The sequence below is a fragment of the Octodon degus genome, unplaced genomic scaffold (genome assembly GCF_000260255.1).
Source record: "Octodon degus isolate 3935 unplaced genomic scaffold, OctDeg1.0 scaffold00049, whole genome shotgun sequence".
NCBI classification, from domain to species: Eukaryota; Metazoa; Chordata; class Mammalia; order Rodentia; family Octodontidae; genus Octodon; species Octodon degus.
Window position 1 is genome coordinate 4,572,292 of NW_004524625.1, and position 18,455 is coordinate 4,590,746.

At 45.1% G+C, this 18,455-nt stretch overlaps 1 protein-coding gene across 3 annotated transcripts in view; it reads right to left on the bottom strand.

Annotated features, from left to right (window-relative positions):
• Nars2 (asparaginyl-tRNA synthetase 2, mitochondrial) overlaps window positions 1-18,455 on the bottom strand; it is a 127,195-nt gene that overhangs the window by 1,454 nt on the left and 107,286 nt on the right. For all 3 annotated transcript variants that reach the window (XM_023716734.1, XM_004632540.2, XM_023716736.1), the window contains 3 exons: window positions 17,769-17,906; window positions 4,631-4,728; window positions 2,384-2,410 (listed from right to left, as the gene is read on the bottom strand). In XM_023716734.1, the coding sequence (XP_023572502.1) occupies window positions 2,384-2,410; window positions 4,631-4,728; window positions 17,769-17,906 (263 nt within the window). The remainder of the gene's footprint in view (window positions 1-2,383; window positions 2,411-4,630; window positions 4,729-17,768; window positions 17,907-18,455) is intronic.

Consider the following 18,455-nt stretch of genomic DNA (forward strand, 5'->3'; position numbering starts at 1 on the left):
GCATGTGGTGCTGGGGGATCGAACCGTGGTCCCTGTGCTTTGCTAAGCTTGTTCTAAGTAGGTGCTTTAGACCACTGAGCCATCTCACCAGCCCCGTTTATAGCTTTTTAAAAACAGCTTTTTTTTTTTTTTTGGTGGAACCAGGGATTGAACTCAGGCCCTTGCACTTGCCAGGCAAACACTTATTCTACTGAGCGCTCTCCCCGGCCCGTAAAAACAGCTTCTTGATTTGCAAAATCAGTTCTAAGGGGCCAGGGAGATGGCTCAGCAGAATAACCATTTGCCTGGCAAGCGCAATCCCCGCTTCAAAAACAACCACCACAACAACACCCTATTCTGAGCTAAGAATTAAGCTGGGCAGTTGTTGACCACTTGGGTCCTCTGACACAAAGGCTGTTTCCCTGTTATAATGTCTAGGAGTACCGGTATTTTGGAGACATAAGAGTATGTATGTATTTTTCTAAAATAAAAAAATGAATTGTAACTGGATGGGCTAGAATTAGGTGAGGGCTCGATAGGACAAAGGTCATTTAGTATAAAACTTCAACTCAGTACGAGCTTTGAGGAATAAGGGAAGTCTTGAATAATTAAACTAATAGGTGAATTCACTTTAATTTACAAGGCATGGGGACAGGCTATCCTTTGGTTTAGTGACAAAATGAGACGAAAGGCACACGAAACCTCTTGTCATACACACCTGCAACACTTGAGCTTGCTGCTATAAGTCCAAAGATAGTTTTACATGTTTCTAAATTTCTCATACACAGATGGCAAAACACTGACACAAATGTCTACAAATGGAATTCAGCAGAGGATTTAGTTTAATAGTTTGATAGATGGAAAAATCTACTTTGTTGTTAAATTAATTCTAGGGTAACCAGCTATAGAAGAGATGCTACAAAATTTGTACAACTAGTTACAGATTTTATTTGCCTATGGCATGTAGAGATAGGAAGCGAGCGCTTTGGACATCTGGTGCTACTCAAAGAATGAAGACTTGCACAGACCTCAGACTTGAAAATTTCTGTCTTCTTCTTAAATAGCCCTTGGGCTGAACCCAGCGTTTGCTCATCCTGGGCCCATGCTACGCAGCTGGGGTACAGCTCCAAGCCTTCTGAGATCTCTCTTACCTATACTATGATTGCCTTGTAAAAAGAATTATAAATTCAAATAATAATGACTCATATTTGGAGATTGTAAGTGTAAAAACTAGTTGGGCAAAGGACAGTGTTGAAATGACTAATAAAGACCAGAAGGGCCGTAAGTATCAACTACTACTATACCTTTTATGAAGTTAGACTATTCTATACACACTCAATGTCACCTCTCAGACAGAAAGAGCCCGAAGAACAAAATGCGCACCTCTGCTTGGTCAGGCTTTCCTACCTGGCGGCAGGGCTCAGCGCGAGGTGGGGCGGGAGGCTGGCCCGTGCTGGCTCCCACGCGGGCACCTCTGCAGCCTGTCCCATTTCTTCTCATTCTCCTGCCCCCTCAGGCAGGGATCATTGTTCCCTTTCACTGCACTGGAAATCAAGGCCCCCGGAGAGATTAAGGGGGCGCGAGGTCGTTCTGGTACACATCCAGCCTTAGAGGCTATTGCCTGGACTTGACTTCAGCACCGTGAAATCGAACCCTTTCATCAGTAAGTCAAATGTGTCATCTGCCTAGTTCTCCTCCAGAGGATGGCACAGGATTCCTGATACTGCTGATATTACTACACCATGACTTTACGGAATGCATTGGGAAAGAACTGAAGAAAAGGTGTGCAGAAAAAAATCCAGAGCAACTTTCGGAAAGCGAATGCCTGAGTGCGGACATCCAAGTAGCTCAGATCTATATAGTTCTGAGAAAACTCAAGTTCACCTAACTGAAGTCTCTTTGGTACTGGGAATCAAACTCAGAACCTTGCCCTTGCCAGGCATGCACACGTGCTGCTGAGCTATATCCCTAACCTTTAATTCAAGTTTCTAATTTCACACACAGAGAAACTAGAGTGTAATTATTGAGACAGAAAGTTTTTGATTTGTAGATCAATTTTCAGCCGCCCATTCTGTGAGAACATGGTTGGTCATCTATGTGGACCTCAGGCTCAGAGGGGTAATAAAAAGGAGGCAGCACTAACTTACCTTTCAAGAGTATGAGGGAGGTTACAGGGCATAGGATACACGCAGACGTTAGCGTAGTTAGCTGACACAGTAAGCGATAATTAAATGGCAATCATTGTTTTTAGCATTTTACAAGGACTTAAAGAGAGCAGGCAATCCTTGGAGACTCCTGTTCAGTCCTTCACATTCTTCCACAGTCTTTGGAATAGAAGTTAGAACATCTATGTAACATTGAGACAGGTTGCTCAAATAAGTGAGGCGAACAGCCACAATCTTACCATTGGTAGGCTTCTGTCAGTCCTGATCTGTAAAATGAAAGGAACAGAATTGCTTCAGGCGATGGCAGTAAGTTGTCAGCCACAAAATACCTACTTTGTGCGCAAAGAGCTCTTCATGAGGCAGCACACAACATCGCCTGTGCTCTCCAGTAACAGGCAACGGGGCTGAGAAGCTGCAATTTTACAGTAAAGCCAGTCAATCGCCCACACGCTCATGAAGTAAGTGGTAAAGACAATGAAGACAGAACCCGAAAGATGTGACACAGCTGAGGTGAACGTACTGTCGGGTGGCACAGGGAAGCACCTGATTATTGGTTAAAGGAGGCCAGAGAGCAAGCACACCACGTTCATTCTCCAACACAGAACTAGCACAACTCCTGCGTGTGCCTTCCTAGTACTGCTGCAAGTTGGTTCTTGTCTAATTTAAGAAATGTGGCAATTTTTAGGCTCTCAGTACTCACTAAAATTTATCTCGGTACTTTAGTGTTTGGGACCAAACTGTACCTGAAGGGATAGGGACACTGAAAAATTTAAATATATAAAATTAGACACGATGTGACTAGTAGCCACAGACAGACCCCTGATAGGAAAGCACGTGTCTACTTCATTAGGAAAGACAGAGCTGGACATTAGGTAAACGTTCAATGTCATGAGGAAAGGTTTCCTGAAGGAAGGAAGCAAGCAAAGAAAACAGACCAATTAATCTTTCAACAGATGAGGGATCTTGCCACGTGTAATTTTTATTGTGCTTTGAAAAAAACTCCAGAGAATGATCAAATTCCTTCCGACCAAAGAGTCTGACCTTTCCTTAGTTCCACTTCCCCGTGACTTTCCAACGCATGGTAGTTGTAAAGAGGTGGCGCCTAACTGATGAAGCAGTCTTCTCGGAGCTCTCCGTCCCCTTTCCTCTGGAATCTAGATCAACAGAGAAGCCCCCGAGACTGTGGCTTGCAAACTAAGTGACCCAACAGATTTATAAGATGCACTGTGGAGAAGCACAAACTTCTAAAGCATCTGTCCAGTAGGACAGCAGCTGTACAGATGGCTGGCTTAGCAGGCTGCCTTCAGACAACTACGGCCTTGCCAGGTACGACAGAACTTGGTGTGGTCTGCAGAGAAGGATTAAACCTACAGACGTGGGAACTGTTTTTAAGTCTGGCAGGGAGAAGTGGAAATCACGGAGAACAGAGGTTTACGACCTTGTGCACCGTGGCTGCTGGCAGCCCGCGCACATGCAGGCGCACAAGCCCAGGGGACCCCGCTTCCTTTCTCTAGAGCACTTCTTGCTGTTCATGGATTCACTTCCAAGGTCTCCAACGGCCAGTCAGAGTTACGACAGAGCTCAACCCAGACCTGTACACCGTGGAGAACCTGAAAAGGGAAACCTGCTTGCTTAAACATTAGCTTCACAGCTATTTCCAGCTTTGTTTTCTGTCTTTATCCTTTTCCCGCTTCAGCCGAGGAATGTACACGGGCCTTGAGAGCGAAATCTACCTCTTCCTTTTATGAGTTTTAAAAACTACTTTCTGGGGCTGGTGAGATGGCTCAGTGGTCTAAAGCACCTACTTAGAACAAGCTAAGCTAAGCACAGGGACTGGGGTTCAATCCCCCAGCACCACGTGTCAGCCAGCCCTACCCCCTGGTGGGCTGAGCTGGCCACACACGCGCGCACGTACACACACATAAATAAATAAAACCATTAAAAAAAAAAAGCTACTTTCTGAAGGGAGAGGCATTTACAAGTAGAGGGCAAGTCCTGTTGTGGGCTGGCTTCTCCTTTAAGGAAGGGCAGCTCGCTGTCTCAGTTCTCAGAGCACCACACTTCAGTCTTTGAATGTGTCCTGTATCTCTCTCTGTCATAAACCTGCCCTGTCTGTCTCACTGATGCAGCCTGGGAATTTTTTCCACAGCAGGAGTCAGTAAACCTGCAAACTTACTTTAAAAGGATCGGTTAGTTTCTTTATTTCAGCATGAGGGACCTATGATAGACCCAACCTGATGACAAAACCATGGGATATTTAAGGGGCAAGGAATGTAAAAATAATTATGGCGTGTTATATACTGCAAACATGTACTAAAAAGGGGAAGGAGGACCTAGGTGAGAGACACCTAGCTCGAGGTGCATGGCGCTCCCATCTGCCTGGTGTGGGACCTGAGCGAGGGCTTTTCTGGGTTACTCTGTGGGTGCTAACTCCCTGTGCTTTGCCCTAGTTTCTGAAATGTGCTTTCCTTAGGTCTGACGAGTACCTGGCTAGTCGCTGCTCTAAGTGGTGGTACCGTTCCTCCCTGAGGCTACCACCAAAAAGTTCCCCAACTACAGGTACCAGAAGATCAACAGCAGCAACCTAGAAAGGAAACAAAAAGAATCATAAATAGCATTACACTTTCAAGGGATTCTAACAGTTTCTCAAGCAAATGTACATTTTAAAAAACAATTTTACGATTGTTTCTTCACTGCTTACCAGGATCTTTTTCATCTTCTCTGTTTATGTATGCTGTTTAAATATCAAATATCTAATATTCTTTCCTACATCAGTTGCTTCGTTGGTTGTTTAGAAGTACAATTTTCTTTTTGTTGAACAGTCTCATGTGTACATTTTGTTTTTTCATCATAAATAATGTGGCAACAAGGGGCTGGAGCGATAGCTCTGCAGCATAAGTGCCTGCCTGGCAAGCGCAAGGTCCCAAGTTCGATCTTCAGTACTGCATGTCATGTCAGCCCCAGAACTGGGCATGGTGACACACATCTATAAACCCAGCATTGGGGAGGCTGAGGCAGGATAATCACTACAAGTCTGAGTTGTGTGGCAAGACCCTGTTTCAGGGGGAAAAAAAGTGGCAATGAGATGGGTAGCTGTGTGTAGCAGGTATTTTTTGGTGCTGAGGTTCGAACCCAGGCCTTGTGCAAGGCAAGCACGTGCTCTACCACAGGTCATGCTCTCAACCCCTACAGTAGAGGCATTTAGCTTGTAGTCATTTATTGTGTCATACAATAACTTCTGATTATCAAGTAAGTACAAATTAAAACAATGAAATAGCATTTTGGAGTTTTTTATCTTGGTAAAGCTAAAAAGACAACACAAACCATATGGGTCACAGAACAGCAGACTTGATATAACCTGTGGTGGTCAGCAGTGTGGCAACAGACACTCAACAGCCTTAGAAGTGCAACATCCTTTCAGTTACCAAAGCAGTTCTAGGAACTGGTCCTAACAAAACAATCAGATACACAAAAAAGATTCGCACAGGATGTTTATGACAGCATTACTCACAAGAAAAAAAAACCAAAAAACAAACCCTGCAAGTTGCATCAGCAGGAGTCTGCTGGGCGGGGCTCAGGCCTGAGTGAGGCCGCGCGAGGCGAGGCTCACTGGGTAGCCGCTGCGGTGGGTGTGCGACTTTGCAAGGTTTGCTTTTCTCCTGTTTATATCTTAGTTGTCTGTAATAAAGAGGCATCACACTTCTGTCAGGAGATATCAAAAGCTTTCTAAGAGAGTAAAATGGCCCTTGTATTATAGCAATATTTAGTATCTTAAGAATGTTGATTCGCTCTGTGCTTTGTGATTTGCCAGTTCTTTTTTTTCTTTTTCATTTATGTATTTTGGTACAGGGTCTCAGTACGCAGCTCGGACTCACAGTAAGCCTCCTGTTTTCAGCCTCCCCAGCGCCGGGATTACATGTGTACCACCACGCCCAGACTTGAATGACCAATTGATTGACAGATCGTTGGCTCAGTGCAGCCCAGGAACGGGGCTGGCAGGGCATGTGGGACAAGGGATCAAACCCTGGTCCCTGCCATTGCCAAATGATTTGTCAGTTCTTGGGGCTGGGAGGGGTTGGGGGATCCTTTTATTAAGCCCAGTATTCTGACAATGTAAAACTAATTCAGTGCAACAAACAAAAAATTAAGAATCTATAGAATACATTTTAATCTGTAAATGTCACATTATATATAAACTCTTAAATTCTCACTTTACCATTAATCTATCACCCTAGTATTGATTTCAGAATTTCTCACTGAAATACACTTTATAAATAGTTGAGATTGATAAAAAATTCAAGAATGTACTCTAAATACTGTATGTCCCACCTCATTAACATAAAAATGTATCAGGTAAGATTCTCATGGCCACACTGAATTAAAGTGACAACGGAGCTTTACAGTGGTTTTATACTTCTACTAAGTCTCTCGCGTCTCAATAAAGCAGGGAGGACAAAGGGTGATTGTACAGAAAGACACTGTCACACCACAGTGCTTGGCAGGAACTCTTGTATGAAGCTGGGGTACCTACACTGAGTGTCTAGATTATCTACAATGTGATTTGGTAACTCTGATGTGGTCACAGCTAATGAAATCCAATACTTTGGATAAGTAGACAAGACAGAATAGCATGAAGGAATTCTCATCCATCCAGATGGAGTTTTTATCTATGGTCAGAGAAAGACTGGCATTTTGTTGCATTTTGTGCTTTTGAGACAGAGTCTCAGTATGTAGCCCAGGCCAGCTTTGAGCTCACAGTGGTCCTCCTGCCTCAGCCTCCCCTGTGCTGGGGGATTATAGGCATGCACCACCATGCCCAGCTTCAGAGTTATAAATTTAGAATTAAAGATAATTAGATTTTATTTATTTTTTGATAATTAGATTTAGAAGAGGATAATTAGCCAAGGGGGCTTCTGACTGACAATATTTAAGATTTGGGAACCAGTACCCTACAAAAAGCACCACAGCTTTGTTCAGCTGTATCAAGGGGCAGGTACAATCATTCCCAAGGTTTAAGTAGGGGTCATTCCACGCAGCAAGCACAGGCCATTACTGCTTCTGATGCTGTAAAGAAGATGCAAAGCTTGGAAGCTGGGGCTGAAAAGGTCCACTCCCTCAAAGATGCTGGGCGGTCCATGCTCAGAAGGGGCAGAGGCAGGTGCTGGTGGGCAGTGCCGACAGAGCCGCCCTGCCTTGTCTGTGTCGTCTGTGAGCAGCAGGTATGAAATTCATCTGCTTGGTCTTGCTGCAAGCACAACCAAGCCAAAAGCCTGCTGGGACCTCAGCATTGTCTGCTGGCCTAAATTATGTCAATTTTGGATCTCGTTTTTTAAAAAATCTTATTTCTAGAAGAGTGTAAAAGATTGTTATCTTTAGAACACAAACCTCCTCTACTTTAGTGTTTGAGTTTACCAATTCGTTTGAGATCTTCCTATCTGATTTTCATACATTTTAAATATCTGCAACCATAGTGCAACTAGACACTTTTGAGCAACATTGTCAAAATCTTATCCCCGATATATATATGGACAATTTCTTCCAATTCTAGCTTCCTAACTACTAGGATACCTAATTAGTTATGCTCAACTATTTCTGCACTGGCTATTATAAAATTAAGGTAAAATTAAAATTAAATTGCTATGTCAGGCAGGCAGGCTGGGTTATGCTGCAGTTACAGACAATCCCAGAAGCTGGCAGCAGGGTCTCTCTGGCTCAGCTTTGCTAGCAGCTCTGCCAGCAGCTGTGGCCCGAGCGTCTGTGCTGTGAGGCCTGTGTGGCATTTCGGGCAAGCTCTCTCTATCTACTTATTTCTTCTTGGTGGTAGTGACTGTGCCAAGCATGTGTTCTGCCCCAAGGCGACGTCCACAGCCCACGGGGGGACCTGGCAGCACAACCTGTCCCTACCCACCAGATGCGAGTTGCGTGATTTCAACTGTGACTGTGTGAAGGGATTCCAGCCTTGGCTCTTGTCTTGTGAGGCTACAGAGAGGAGGGCAGTGTAATCCCTGACTGAGAATCATAGTTGACATCAGCAAAATTGTTCCCCCTTTTAATACATCTTACATTTAGGGTAGGGGATTCTTTTACAGTGTCTCATAAACATTCCGTGACCAAACAGTACTATTTCTTTTTCAGCTAGTACAGATTTACCTCTGAAGAAAACTCAACAAAGCCCTTGATTTTATCTCTTCTGCTGATATAAATTCTTTTTTCTACTTTCCTTAGGTTTAGTTTCCTTTCAACAAAACCAAATTCTAACACTCGCTGCTCTTTATAACTATATCCTCCAATCTAGTTTCCCACTTTCTGAGAATTATATATAATACTCTCCTCAACTACAAACAAAAACCTAAGTTTATACAAAGCTGCACTTCATTCTGATATGAAAAAGTAAAATTTTCTGAAGATCTCTGGAACAATCCTCTCCAATTTCTATACTTTTTAGTTTCTTTCATTTTGGGGGACTTTTTTTTTTTTTTTTTTTTTTAATATTTTGCTAAGTTGCTAAATTGTCCAGGCTGGGCTCCTGTGGATCCCGTGCCTCAGGCTTCCAGAAAGGCAGGATCACAGACATGCACTGCCACGCCTGGCCCAAGTAGGATTCTTCTCCTTTGTGTTTCCCCTGCGACCCACTGGGCTAGGTAGCAGAGAATGTTATCAGCTATTTCTCTAACGTCTCTATGGAGATAACAGGCAATACAGATATAACACAATGCATTATATAATATGCACAAAATGCAAAATATGGAGAGGATCAGACAAATACCCTGAGGAAGTACCAAGCAAGCCATGGTCACGTGCGTGTTTGCACGTGGGGAGGCCGACAGGACACACATGAGGGACCCAGCAAGTTGCTGAAACCATTGGCTGGTGATCAAAGCCTCACAGGCTGGGGGTCTGTGCTTTATATGACCCCGAGACTGAGCAGGCAGTGTAGACAGGAAGAATGAATCTCCATTAGGGCAAGTGGGGAAGGCTCACAGATACAGTGCATGAAGTCACAGCAGAGCACTGGTTTCATCATGCTAACGTAACCCATGATACAAAGTACCAGGGGCCAGAAAGGCAGAGAAGGCACCAGGAACAATCACGAAGATCACAGGCACTCTCACAGCATCAGTACTGTGACACTAATGGACCTTCCGGGCAGTCCGGTGCCTGGAGTCCCAGACAGCTATCTGCGAAGGTGACTCTAGAACCAAGCCACCGTCAGGACCCTTCCCGCTCCTGCAGCTGTTGCAGGATCAGCTTCCGAACGGCTGGACTGAGGGTGTATTGTAAGCTAGTCACAGCATGTCACCCTTGCCTCTGGGGAGCAAGCTGCAAGTCTCTGCACTTCCCTTTGGGAAACACTGTATCTTTTACCTGGATGACCAAAAGCACACTTGCTTATATAGGTTTTTAAGGTTTCTTTATAACTATGTTTTTTTTTTTTTTGTTTTTTTTTTTTTTAAGACAGGGCCTTGCTATCTAGTTCAGGCTGGCTCACTGTGGAGGCCAAGCTGGCCTCAAACTTGCAGTGACACTCCTGCCTTGGCTTCCTCCGTGCTGGGATCACAGGTGCATGCCTACCATACCTGGCTTTTATCTATGATTATTTCTGAGTGACATACGTGATAACTAATGGCACAGGAGTCCCAAAGCAATTCACCTTCCTATATTAGGCTTCTTAGAATCTTTCATTAAGTCACAGCCCAAAATCAGCATGACCTTGCGTTGTTTTCAACGTCCTTCAATATTAATATACACTTTTATTTTATGGGAAAACATGAGGTTGAAAGAGATGGTAGGGCCAGAAAACATGCTTAGCATAGCTGCAGGTCTGGTGGTTAGTGGGAATAACAAACTATGAAAACGGGCAAGAGAGTGCAATCTTTCATGAGATAATTCCCCACCTGAGTAGTGAAATGCTATGTTAACGACAAGCAAATCTGCGCACTTTGCAACTAAAAATTCTCTCCTATTTGTAAGGCATGAATAAGTGGAAAGGCCAGTTGTGCTGTGCTTCCAAGTGCCAGCACAGGTCACAGCGAGGCCACAGAGAATGTTTCATTCCTGGACTTCCCTAACCCTAAATAAAGCCTGCTTCTCTTGGGTAGGTAGATCTAGGCCCGGACCACTTCCGGAGCACTTTCCTCCACCAGGTAGAGTTCTGACTTTGCTTAAGTCACACAGCTGCAGCAACGTGCTGTCTAGAAATAGTGCATGTTGGCACTCTGTGGAACAAACCCTGGCTTCTATTTATAATACTTCTTTCTGATTCTGACTCTTTGATTCCAATCAATTTACTGAAAATAAAACCCAGATCCTGAGTTAAAAAAAAAAAAAAAAAAAAGGCTAGATAGGAATAAGGCCTTTGATAGATAACCTTTGCTATGCTAAGTTCAAAGGGAGGAAAAAGAGTGTCAGCTCTTTTCTGTTCCTACTCTTCCCACCTAACTCAACATTTTAAAATATTGATGAAAACCACAAATTGGATGCCTCCTTACTCACATTCTCACAGGCTGCTACTTACAATGGAGGAAGATGACCTATCACTACCAAAAGAAGAACGTTCTGTAAGCCATGAGTGTGGCCCTCGCGTCTGTGCGCGTTTGCTCTAGCTGCTGCTGACAGACGGTATTTTGCTCCTAAATAAACACCTACACAGATAAGAGACCTCCCGCTTGAGACACGAGAACATGCAGAAGGGCTACAGGTGACAGCGTTGGCCTCAGAGAAGGAGGATGAGCCAACTCGCTACTCTGTAGCCACGACAGGCAACGGTGTTACACTAGCTGGCACAGGAATCGTGGTTTCAAAGGAACGGAACGTCCACCTTGTTTCACAACGGCTGCTCTCCCTCCCTCCGTCTCCCCCACTTCCTTGCCCCCTTGTGCCTCTGCCTGCCTCCCCAAAGCTGTAGCCCCGTTATAAAAATACGCTATCCCTGAGCACTTACGCTGCTGCTGAGGGCACCCCACCCCCTTGCTTTGGACAGCAAGTGAGCAGAAACGTCAGCAGGGGGCTACACAAATAGTCAGGTATGAGCTCTCCCCAGAGCGGGAAAAACATGGAAACAGCACCACTCTTACAATGAATGGCCGGCTCTGGGAATCACTGGGGACCCCTCCCCACTATGCTATCCTGGTTTATTTCACCGATGACTGCTTGGGAATATTTTTCTAGATTTAATTCTCTTATTCCCCATGTTTGTTGTTAGACCCACTGTCTCTGATCTCATCTTGCCTCACCAGATGACCAGGGTCTTCTACGAAGATGCGCACTGCGTGCTGTCTCTGGCATCCAGTGTCTGCATGACCGGTTCCTCCCTGCCTAGTCATCTTTCCATGAATCGTTCTCCACCTCTTTCACATACACGCATACTGTGGGGGGAGCAAGTCTGAGATAGGGTCTCACTACACAGTTCAGGCTGTCCTTGAACTCACTATGTGGAGGCCAGGCTGCCTTGGGTGATACTCCATCCTGTTTCCTGAATGCTGGGATTACAGGCATGCACTAGGGTGCCCAGCTCTCTAATATTTTTTAATTTTTAATTTGCACAGTTATTTTATAAACATTAGCTTATATGACCTCCACATGTCTGTGTTGATTAAAAAACATTCCCTTTTAAAATAAGCTTTATTAAAGTACAGCATGTACAGAAAGTATACAAACAAGTACATAGTTCTATTAGCTTTAAAAAAATGAATATGCCACAAATTATCACGTAGGATGAGGGATGTAGCACAGAGGCACAAGCGTGTGCCTGGCAAGCATGAGGTCGTGAGTTTGATTCCAAGTATGGGGAAAAAAAAATCACTGCGCAGATCAAGAAACAGAACAAGGTTTATTGAAATAGTTCTTCTCATGCCTTTTGTTGCATACTACTCCTACTGAAATAACCTCTTTTTTGACCAGTGTTACAGAGCGAAGGCGCCTTTCTTTAACTTTCAATACACAGTGTCACAGTAAACACTTTTCTGTAGCTTTGTTTCACTCAGCTCTTGAACTGTATCACGTGAGGACACGCACAGATACTTTGTTTTAAATAGCTACTGCTTTCGTCACTGCATCTGTTGGTGGGAGGCTCTGGTCACTGTGACTAAGGGCAGCTCATCACCCCAGCCGCAGGGAAATTCATTAGGTATGTCCTGGCTGAGTCTGTACTCTCAGCTACTCTTTATGCAGCTGATGGCACCCCACCCCCACACTTCTGGGCTATTAGAAACAGTGTTGCTCTGAACGCTCCTATAAATATTGGGGGGCACATACATTTGAAAAGAGAAAACATTTTGCTGGGAGCTATACATTTTGATAGAAGCACTGGATTGTAGAATATGCAAATATTCAGCTTAACAGCACTCCGACTGAACAGCGTTTGTATCCCCTAAGGTACACTATGACTGGAAGCTTGGTTCGCAGCTCTGCTGGAAAGGGAGGACCTTTGGGAGATGGGGCCTGGCAGGGCATCCTTAGGTCACCAGGGCACAGAGTACTGTCAGTGGACTCTCCTGGTGGTTTCCATGAGACAGCTGTCAAGGAAGGGGCAAGCCCGGCCCCGTCCTGCTCTTCTGTGCTCCTGGGTTAGATGTGACCCCACGCTCCCCCCCAATGTGTCTATGTCCTGCCCATCCAGAGGCCAAACCAGCACCCCTCCCAGTCTTTGCATCTGAACCCCCAGAACTGTGAGCTGCACAAGCATTTTCTTTTTGCAAGCTAGCTGCCTCTGGTATTTCTTTGTAACCATGTAAAACTGGCAAATGTGGATCCCGCTGTACAACTTCCGAAGTGATTCTGCCTACAAACTTCTACCAGTATCAAATAAAAATTTCATTCATTCCTCATGCTGTTACCAACTGTTGCAATCACAGGTTTCTCATTTTAGCATTCTAATTTATATGTATTGGAGTATTTCTGTGGTTTTAATTTCCTTGCCAGCCAGTGAGACTGATTCTCTGAGAATACCAAGGTCAGGAAAGATGAAGTTGTAGATACAGGTGCAAAACTGAAGTTTCATGGCTTTTTATTTTTCCCTGACACCCCACACATTTTGTTCCTGCAACATCAGGTGGGCTCTAGCAAAGCCACCAACTACATGGTATTCCTTGGCTACAACTGCCTATGTGACCAGCACATGCGCAGTCGCTGCTGTGCCAAGGAGCAGGAGCCTCCTCGCTAAGAGAAGGATCACAAGTCCCATAGGCGCCCGCTGTGCCTCTTAATGTAGACGCCAGTTCAGAACCCTCCACTTCCTGCAGTCCTGGAGGCTGCATGAGGGCGCACCAAGCCACATCCCACCAGGCCCTTTTTTTTTTTGTGGAACCGGGGATTGAACTCAGATCCTTGCGTTTGCCAGTCAAGCGCTTATCCTACTGAGCCATCTCCCCGGCCCCCTCACCAGGCCCTTTTTACAATTTTTTTTTTCAGACAAGGTTTTTTTAAAATATATTTTTATTTATTTATGTGTGTGTGTGGCCAGCTCAGCCCACCAGGGGGCGCGGCTGGCTGGCATGTGGTGCTGGGGGATTGAACCGCGGTCCCTGTGCTTTGCTAAGCTTGTTCTAAGTAGGTGCTTTAGACCACTGAGCCATCTCACCAGCCCTCAGACAAGGTTTTGCAAGTTACCCAGGCTGGCCTGGAACTGGCATCTTCCTGCCTAAGCCTCTGGAATAGCTGGAGTACAGGTCTACGCCACCACATCTCAAGAGTTTAATCCACTTTTCAATCTTCCTTGCCATTTTATGCTGCTTGCAACCCTAAGCACATTTCCTCTCCAATCCTGCAGTTTCTTTAGATAAGATGGGACAAAATAAATAAAAAATAAAAATCTCTCAACTTCAATTTTTTTTCTTTGTATTCTTTATAATATTGTAGCTTCCTCTACGTTCTTGCTTTACCAGGAGCCTTAGAAGGCATCTCTGTTTACTTTTATCTTAATCATTTTAAATAAACAAGCTGTCTGGTTAAGGAAGTGAGAAGACCGAAATGGTGAGAAACAGACCACCAACAGAAGCTTAGAAATGTCCTCCACACATCTCTGTCTCCCTCTATAAAACATTTTCTGAGGAGGAGCCAGGAGCAATGTACAATGACCAAGTGCATATGTTTAACTCTGACATGAATTCCCAGTAGAATTTGGTCCTAGATATGAGGAAAATTGGTGACTTTTTTTTTTTGTATTTTAGTACAGGGTCTACAGGGTCTCACTACGTAGATCGGACTCACAGTGATTTTCCAGTTTTCAGCCTCCCAAGAGCTGGGATTACAGGTGCGCACCACCACGCCCGGTCTTAGTTGTCATCTCAGTGCGCCCTGTGGGCAGGGCCAGCAGGGCACACTGGTGATGGAACCCCAGCCGCTGTGTCTGTCTAAGCAGGTGCTTTAATCCACTGAGCTATTTGGCCAGCCCTAAAATTGGTGATTCTGACCACTATTTTTTTTGCTGGTTTGAGGCTCAAGTTAACTGAGTATGTCGGTTAAAGAGCCACAGCCCAGGGAAATGGCCTTCGACCGCCTGGACTGAAGGTCCCCTGTCCAGGCTGGTTTGACAGCTAGCTGCCTACAAAATACTTAAACCTTTCTGATTTGCTAAGTAATGAAGGTACAACCGTGACCTGATCTACTTCATCATGGACTACCAGCCACACATGACTTCTCTGTGACACTCCTTGTTGAATATCGGCCATTTAACTCTGGGAGGCTCAGGGACCTAGACTTAGGGAATACTGCATAGTTACATGTTTGTCTAGATGAATTTTACTGGCCCAGGATGTGGCCCCGTTTACAAGTTACATATGCCAATGAAGAAAACTTAGGCTCCATGAATCAGAGAACTTTAGAGCTCAGAGATCATCTAACCCACCTTTCTCTTACTACAGAGGGAGAAACTGAGGCTTCAAGATCAAAGAAAGTGGCCTATGATTGTGGAGCTAACTAGTAAGATAGGTGTGTTTCAAACCGGAAAGTAGTAGATCTCAATATATTACACCATAATATTCAACTTCATTTTTTTAGGAGGTAGAGGGGGAAAAGAAAATCTTTTTTTTTTGGTATTTTTAGTATAGGGTCTACAGGATCTCACTACAGATAGGAATTATAGTGATCCTCATGTTCTCAGCCTCCCAAGCACTGGGATTACAGGCACCTGCTACTACATCCAGTCTCAGTCTATCTCAGGGTGCCCTGGGGGCGGGGCCGGCACGGCACACCAGGGACTGAACCCTTGTCCTTGTGCCAGCCTAAGCAAGCGTTTTTGTCTGCTGAGCTATCTGGCTGGCCCTAAGAAAGAAAATCTTTTAACTGTGGAAACATACCATTTTATTATTTATCACATCTGGCCCAGAGTTCTAAGTGCCAGTAAAATATTTTCCTACCCTTCTCTTTTGATTCCCTAGAGAAAGCAGCTGTGAAACACACCTGTCTTATTTTTAAAGACTGCACTGTACACCTTGCAGAAACTCTGCAAAGTGGGAAGCCACAATATTATTAGAATCTTACTGCATAAATACAGAAGTTAGTCATCTGCCCAAAGTCTGTGCAGTCAGTACTGAAAAACATAATGGAATAGAAGCAGATGCTTATACAGGCATACTAAAAAGAAATCTAGGTTGTTGATACAACTTAATGGTGAACACAGTAGCTGACTATCTGAATAATGGCATCATGGGATGTTACATGCTATGGTCTCTATTTAGCACGTGGGCATGTGCTAGTACATATGCCGTATGAATCAGCGTATGAGGTTTGGAGTTACACTAACGTCCCACTATACCGTTTTCATGGTTTGAGACCATGCGCCAAGGAGGCTGAGCTGTACTGAAGGCCTCCTAGTACTGCCAGAGGTGGGAGTGAGCGTGCGCACTTGCTGGAGAGGAGATGCCGCTCGAGGAGTCTTGCATTAGTGCATGTTACAGTGTGATCACACACACACACACACACACACACACACTGCAACATTAACACAGTAAGGATTTTGTTACAATTTAGAGAACAACAGGTAGCCTCATACTATTATTACCACAAACACTCTGCTACGAACTTTTCTTACATTGCCTAAGTTTATCCTCAGGAATGTTATGATTTCATTTTTACAGACCAAGAAACTAAGATTCAAAGAGATCAGGTGGTTTAGCTAAGATCACAAAGCTTGTAATATATAGACCTTGGGCTTGAACCCAAGAGTACCTGATTCTAGGGCCACTAGATTTTCTTCTTACATTACCATTATTCAGAAAATTTAGAATAAAGCTCTTCTTAGCATCTATCAGTAACTTCAGCAAATCAAGTTGCTACTATGTATCTGTTAGATATTTAAGCCTGTGTTGGGCTCTCCCCATCCCTCCACCCACCTGCCCATCCAATCACCTGTCCACCCCCCACACAGACACTAGGTGCCCGGGACATGCCAGGCCCTGTGGTAGGCATCAAGGATACACACCAGGGAGTGAAAACAAGACCGGTGCTGTCCAAGTCCAGCAAAGGAAGGCTCCTAGTGGCCAGCACCTCAGAAACCTCTTCAGAGAAAGAGACCAAGAAAGAACTTCTGCGGGCCCAGAAGAGAAGGGCTGCAAAGGGCTCCCAGGTGCACTGAGTGGGGTGTGGCAGGGTCAGGGGTCAGGGGAGTGTGCTTGTGGTACTCAGCGCTGACTGGCAAGTACTCTATCTGAACTCCAGCTTTTCATTTATAAAGTGAGAAAAATAAGGCTTTTTGCAAAATTATTTCAGAATTCTAAGATGAGATGGTAGGAAGCATGTGATACTTGTAGCTATGGGGGCTAATACTATTTTATTAATACTTTAAGAGAAAGAGGAAATGTGTCCAAACATTTGTACACCTCAATTGACAGCCTTCGTTACTCGCAGACTCAGACACTTTCTCTGTATTTACCCGGACGCAAGTGAGAAACATCACAAACCCAAGCTGAGTGTGGGTGCATACTTAAAGATCAATAAGTGTCACAGATTTGTAAGTGATAGGAAATATAAAGGTATTAAAAGAATAGATTCTTATATTAGGGCTGTGTAGAGAACTGAAAAAGACTAGGAGAAAAAGGGAAAGAGGAAGCCACAACAAAAAGCAGCTACATTCGAGGGTAAGAGAGGACGAGAAAGGCTAAAGAGGTCGGAGAAAGACGGACAGGGAGATGGAGATGAGCAGCCGGGCCTGTGCCGGTGGAGCTGGTCCTGCCGCACCCCAACTCTCCGGCCCCTCACTGCCACTCCCACCTATTTCCCCGCACATCTAAACTGCCCTTTGCTGCCCAACAGATGGCTGGCCGCAGCACGAGCTGCCCAGCGCTTTGCCCTGGAATCTCCTAGTTCATTCTGAGCTTGGCAGGCCTATGTGGAGCTCCGGGCTGCTTCCTTTCAATGGTTTGAACAAAAGCCAAACCAATCCCCTGTGCCTCTGTACCTGCTAGGCTAGGGAGGATGCCTTGCGACGGCAGTGAGCAGCAGCATCCAGAGAAGGCTGGTGTCCTGTGGGAGCGCTTGTTAGCAGAGCCCCTGAAAAGCATGCTCACTGTGTGAGTCAAAGAGAGCAATGGACACCACACACAGGAGCAGGCCAAAGGCTACAGGCAGTGACGCCCAGGGTACAGCCCATGCACAGATGGCCAGCCCGGCGCATCAGGGTCTCCTTACTGTGTGTGGAGGCCCGTCTTCATTGTCCCGCATATAGAAGGGCTTGAGTGCTAGTGGGTAGTCAGTGACAAAGACCGGGGCGTCGCCACAGTGCTTCACCAGGTACTTCTCGTGTTCGGTTTGTAGATCAAGGCCCCACTGTAAGGAGAGCAAATTCATCACACCAGGGAAGACAGTGCCACACACACAATGAGCACGCCCAGAGGAACCCCTGACTTCCAAGGGTTTCCTCTCCCTGGGGCTTGGTGATGGGCACGGTTCTCTGCCAGGTTCCCCAGCTGACCAAACCGAGGGGAGGTCGTGCAGCCAACTGGTGGACAGATGCACGTCCTGCTCCTCAGGGAGCAGCACTCAGCTGCTGACGCGTAGCTCACAGGAAGACAAAGCGTACTTTCCAAAGGGATACAGTTCACTTCAGAACGCCCAGTTTTTATTAATATTGCCCGGAGCTTCTCCCACAGTAACTGATCCTAAATCTCAGGAAATTAAGTGAGGGAAGATAATATTCCTAATATTGAGTCTGTCTTTGGCTTCTCTTGGTGAATTGTTCAATAGTAACTCAACTCACGCACGACATGCTCTAGTGAGTATGCATGTATCTACTCATTTATTTTGTGGCATTGGGATGGGATACAAGGCGTTTGCACTGAACTATGTCCCCAGCCCTTTTTACTGATTTTTAAATTT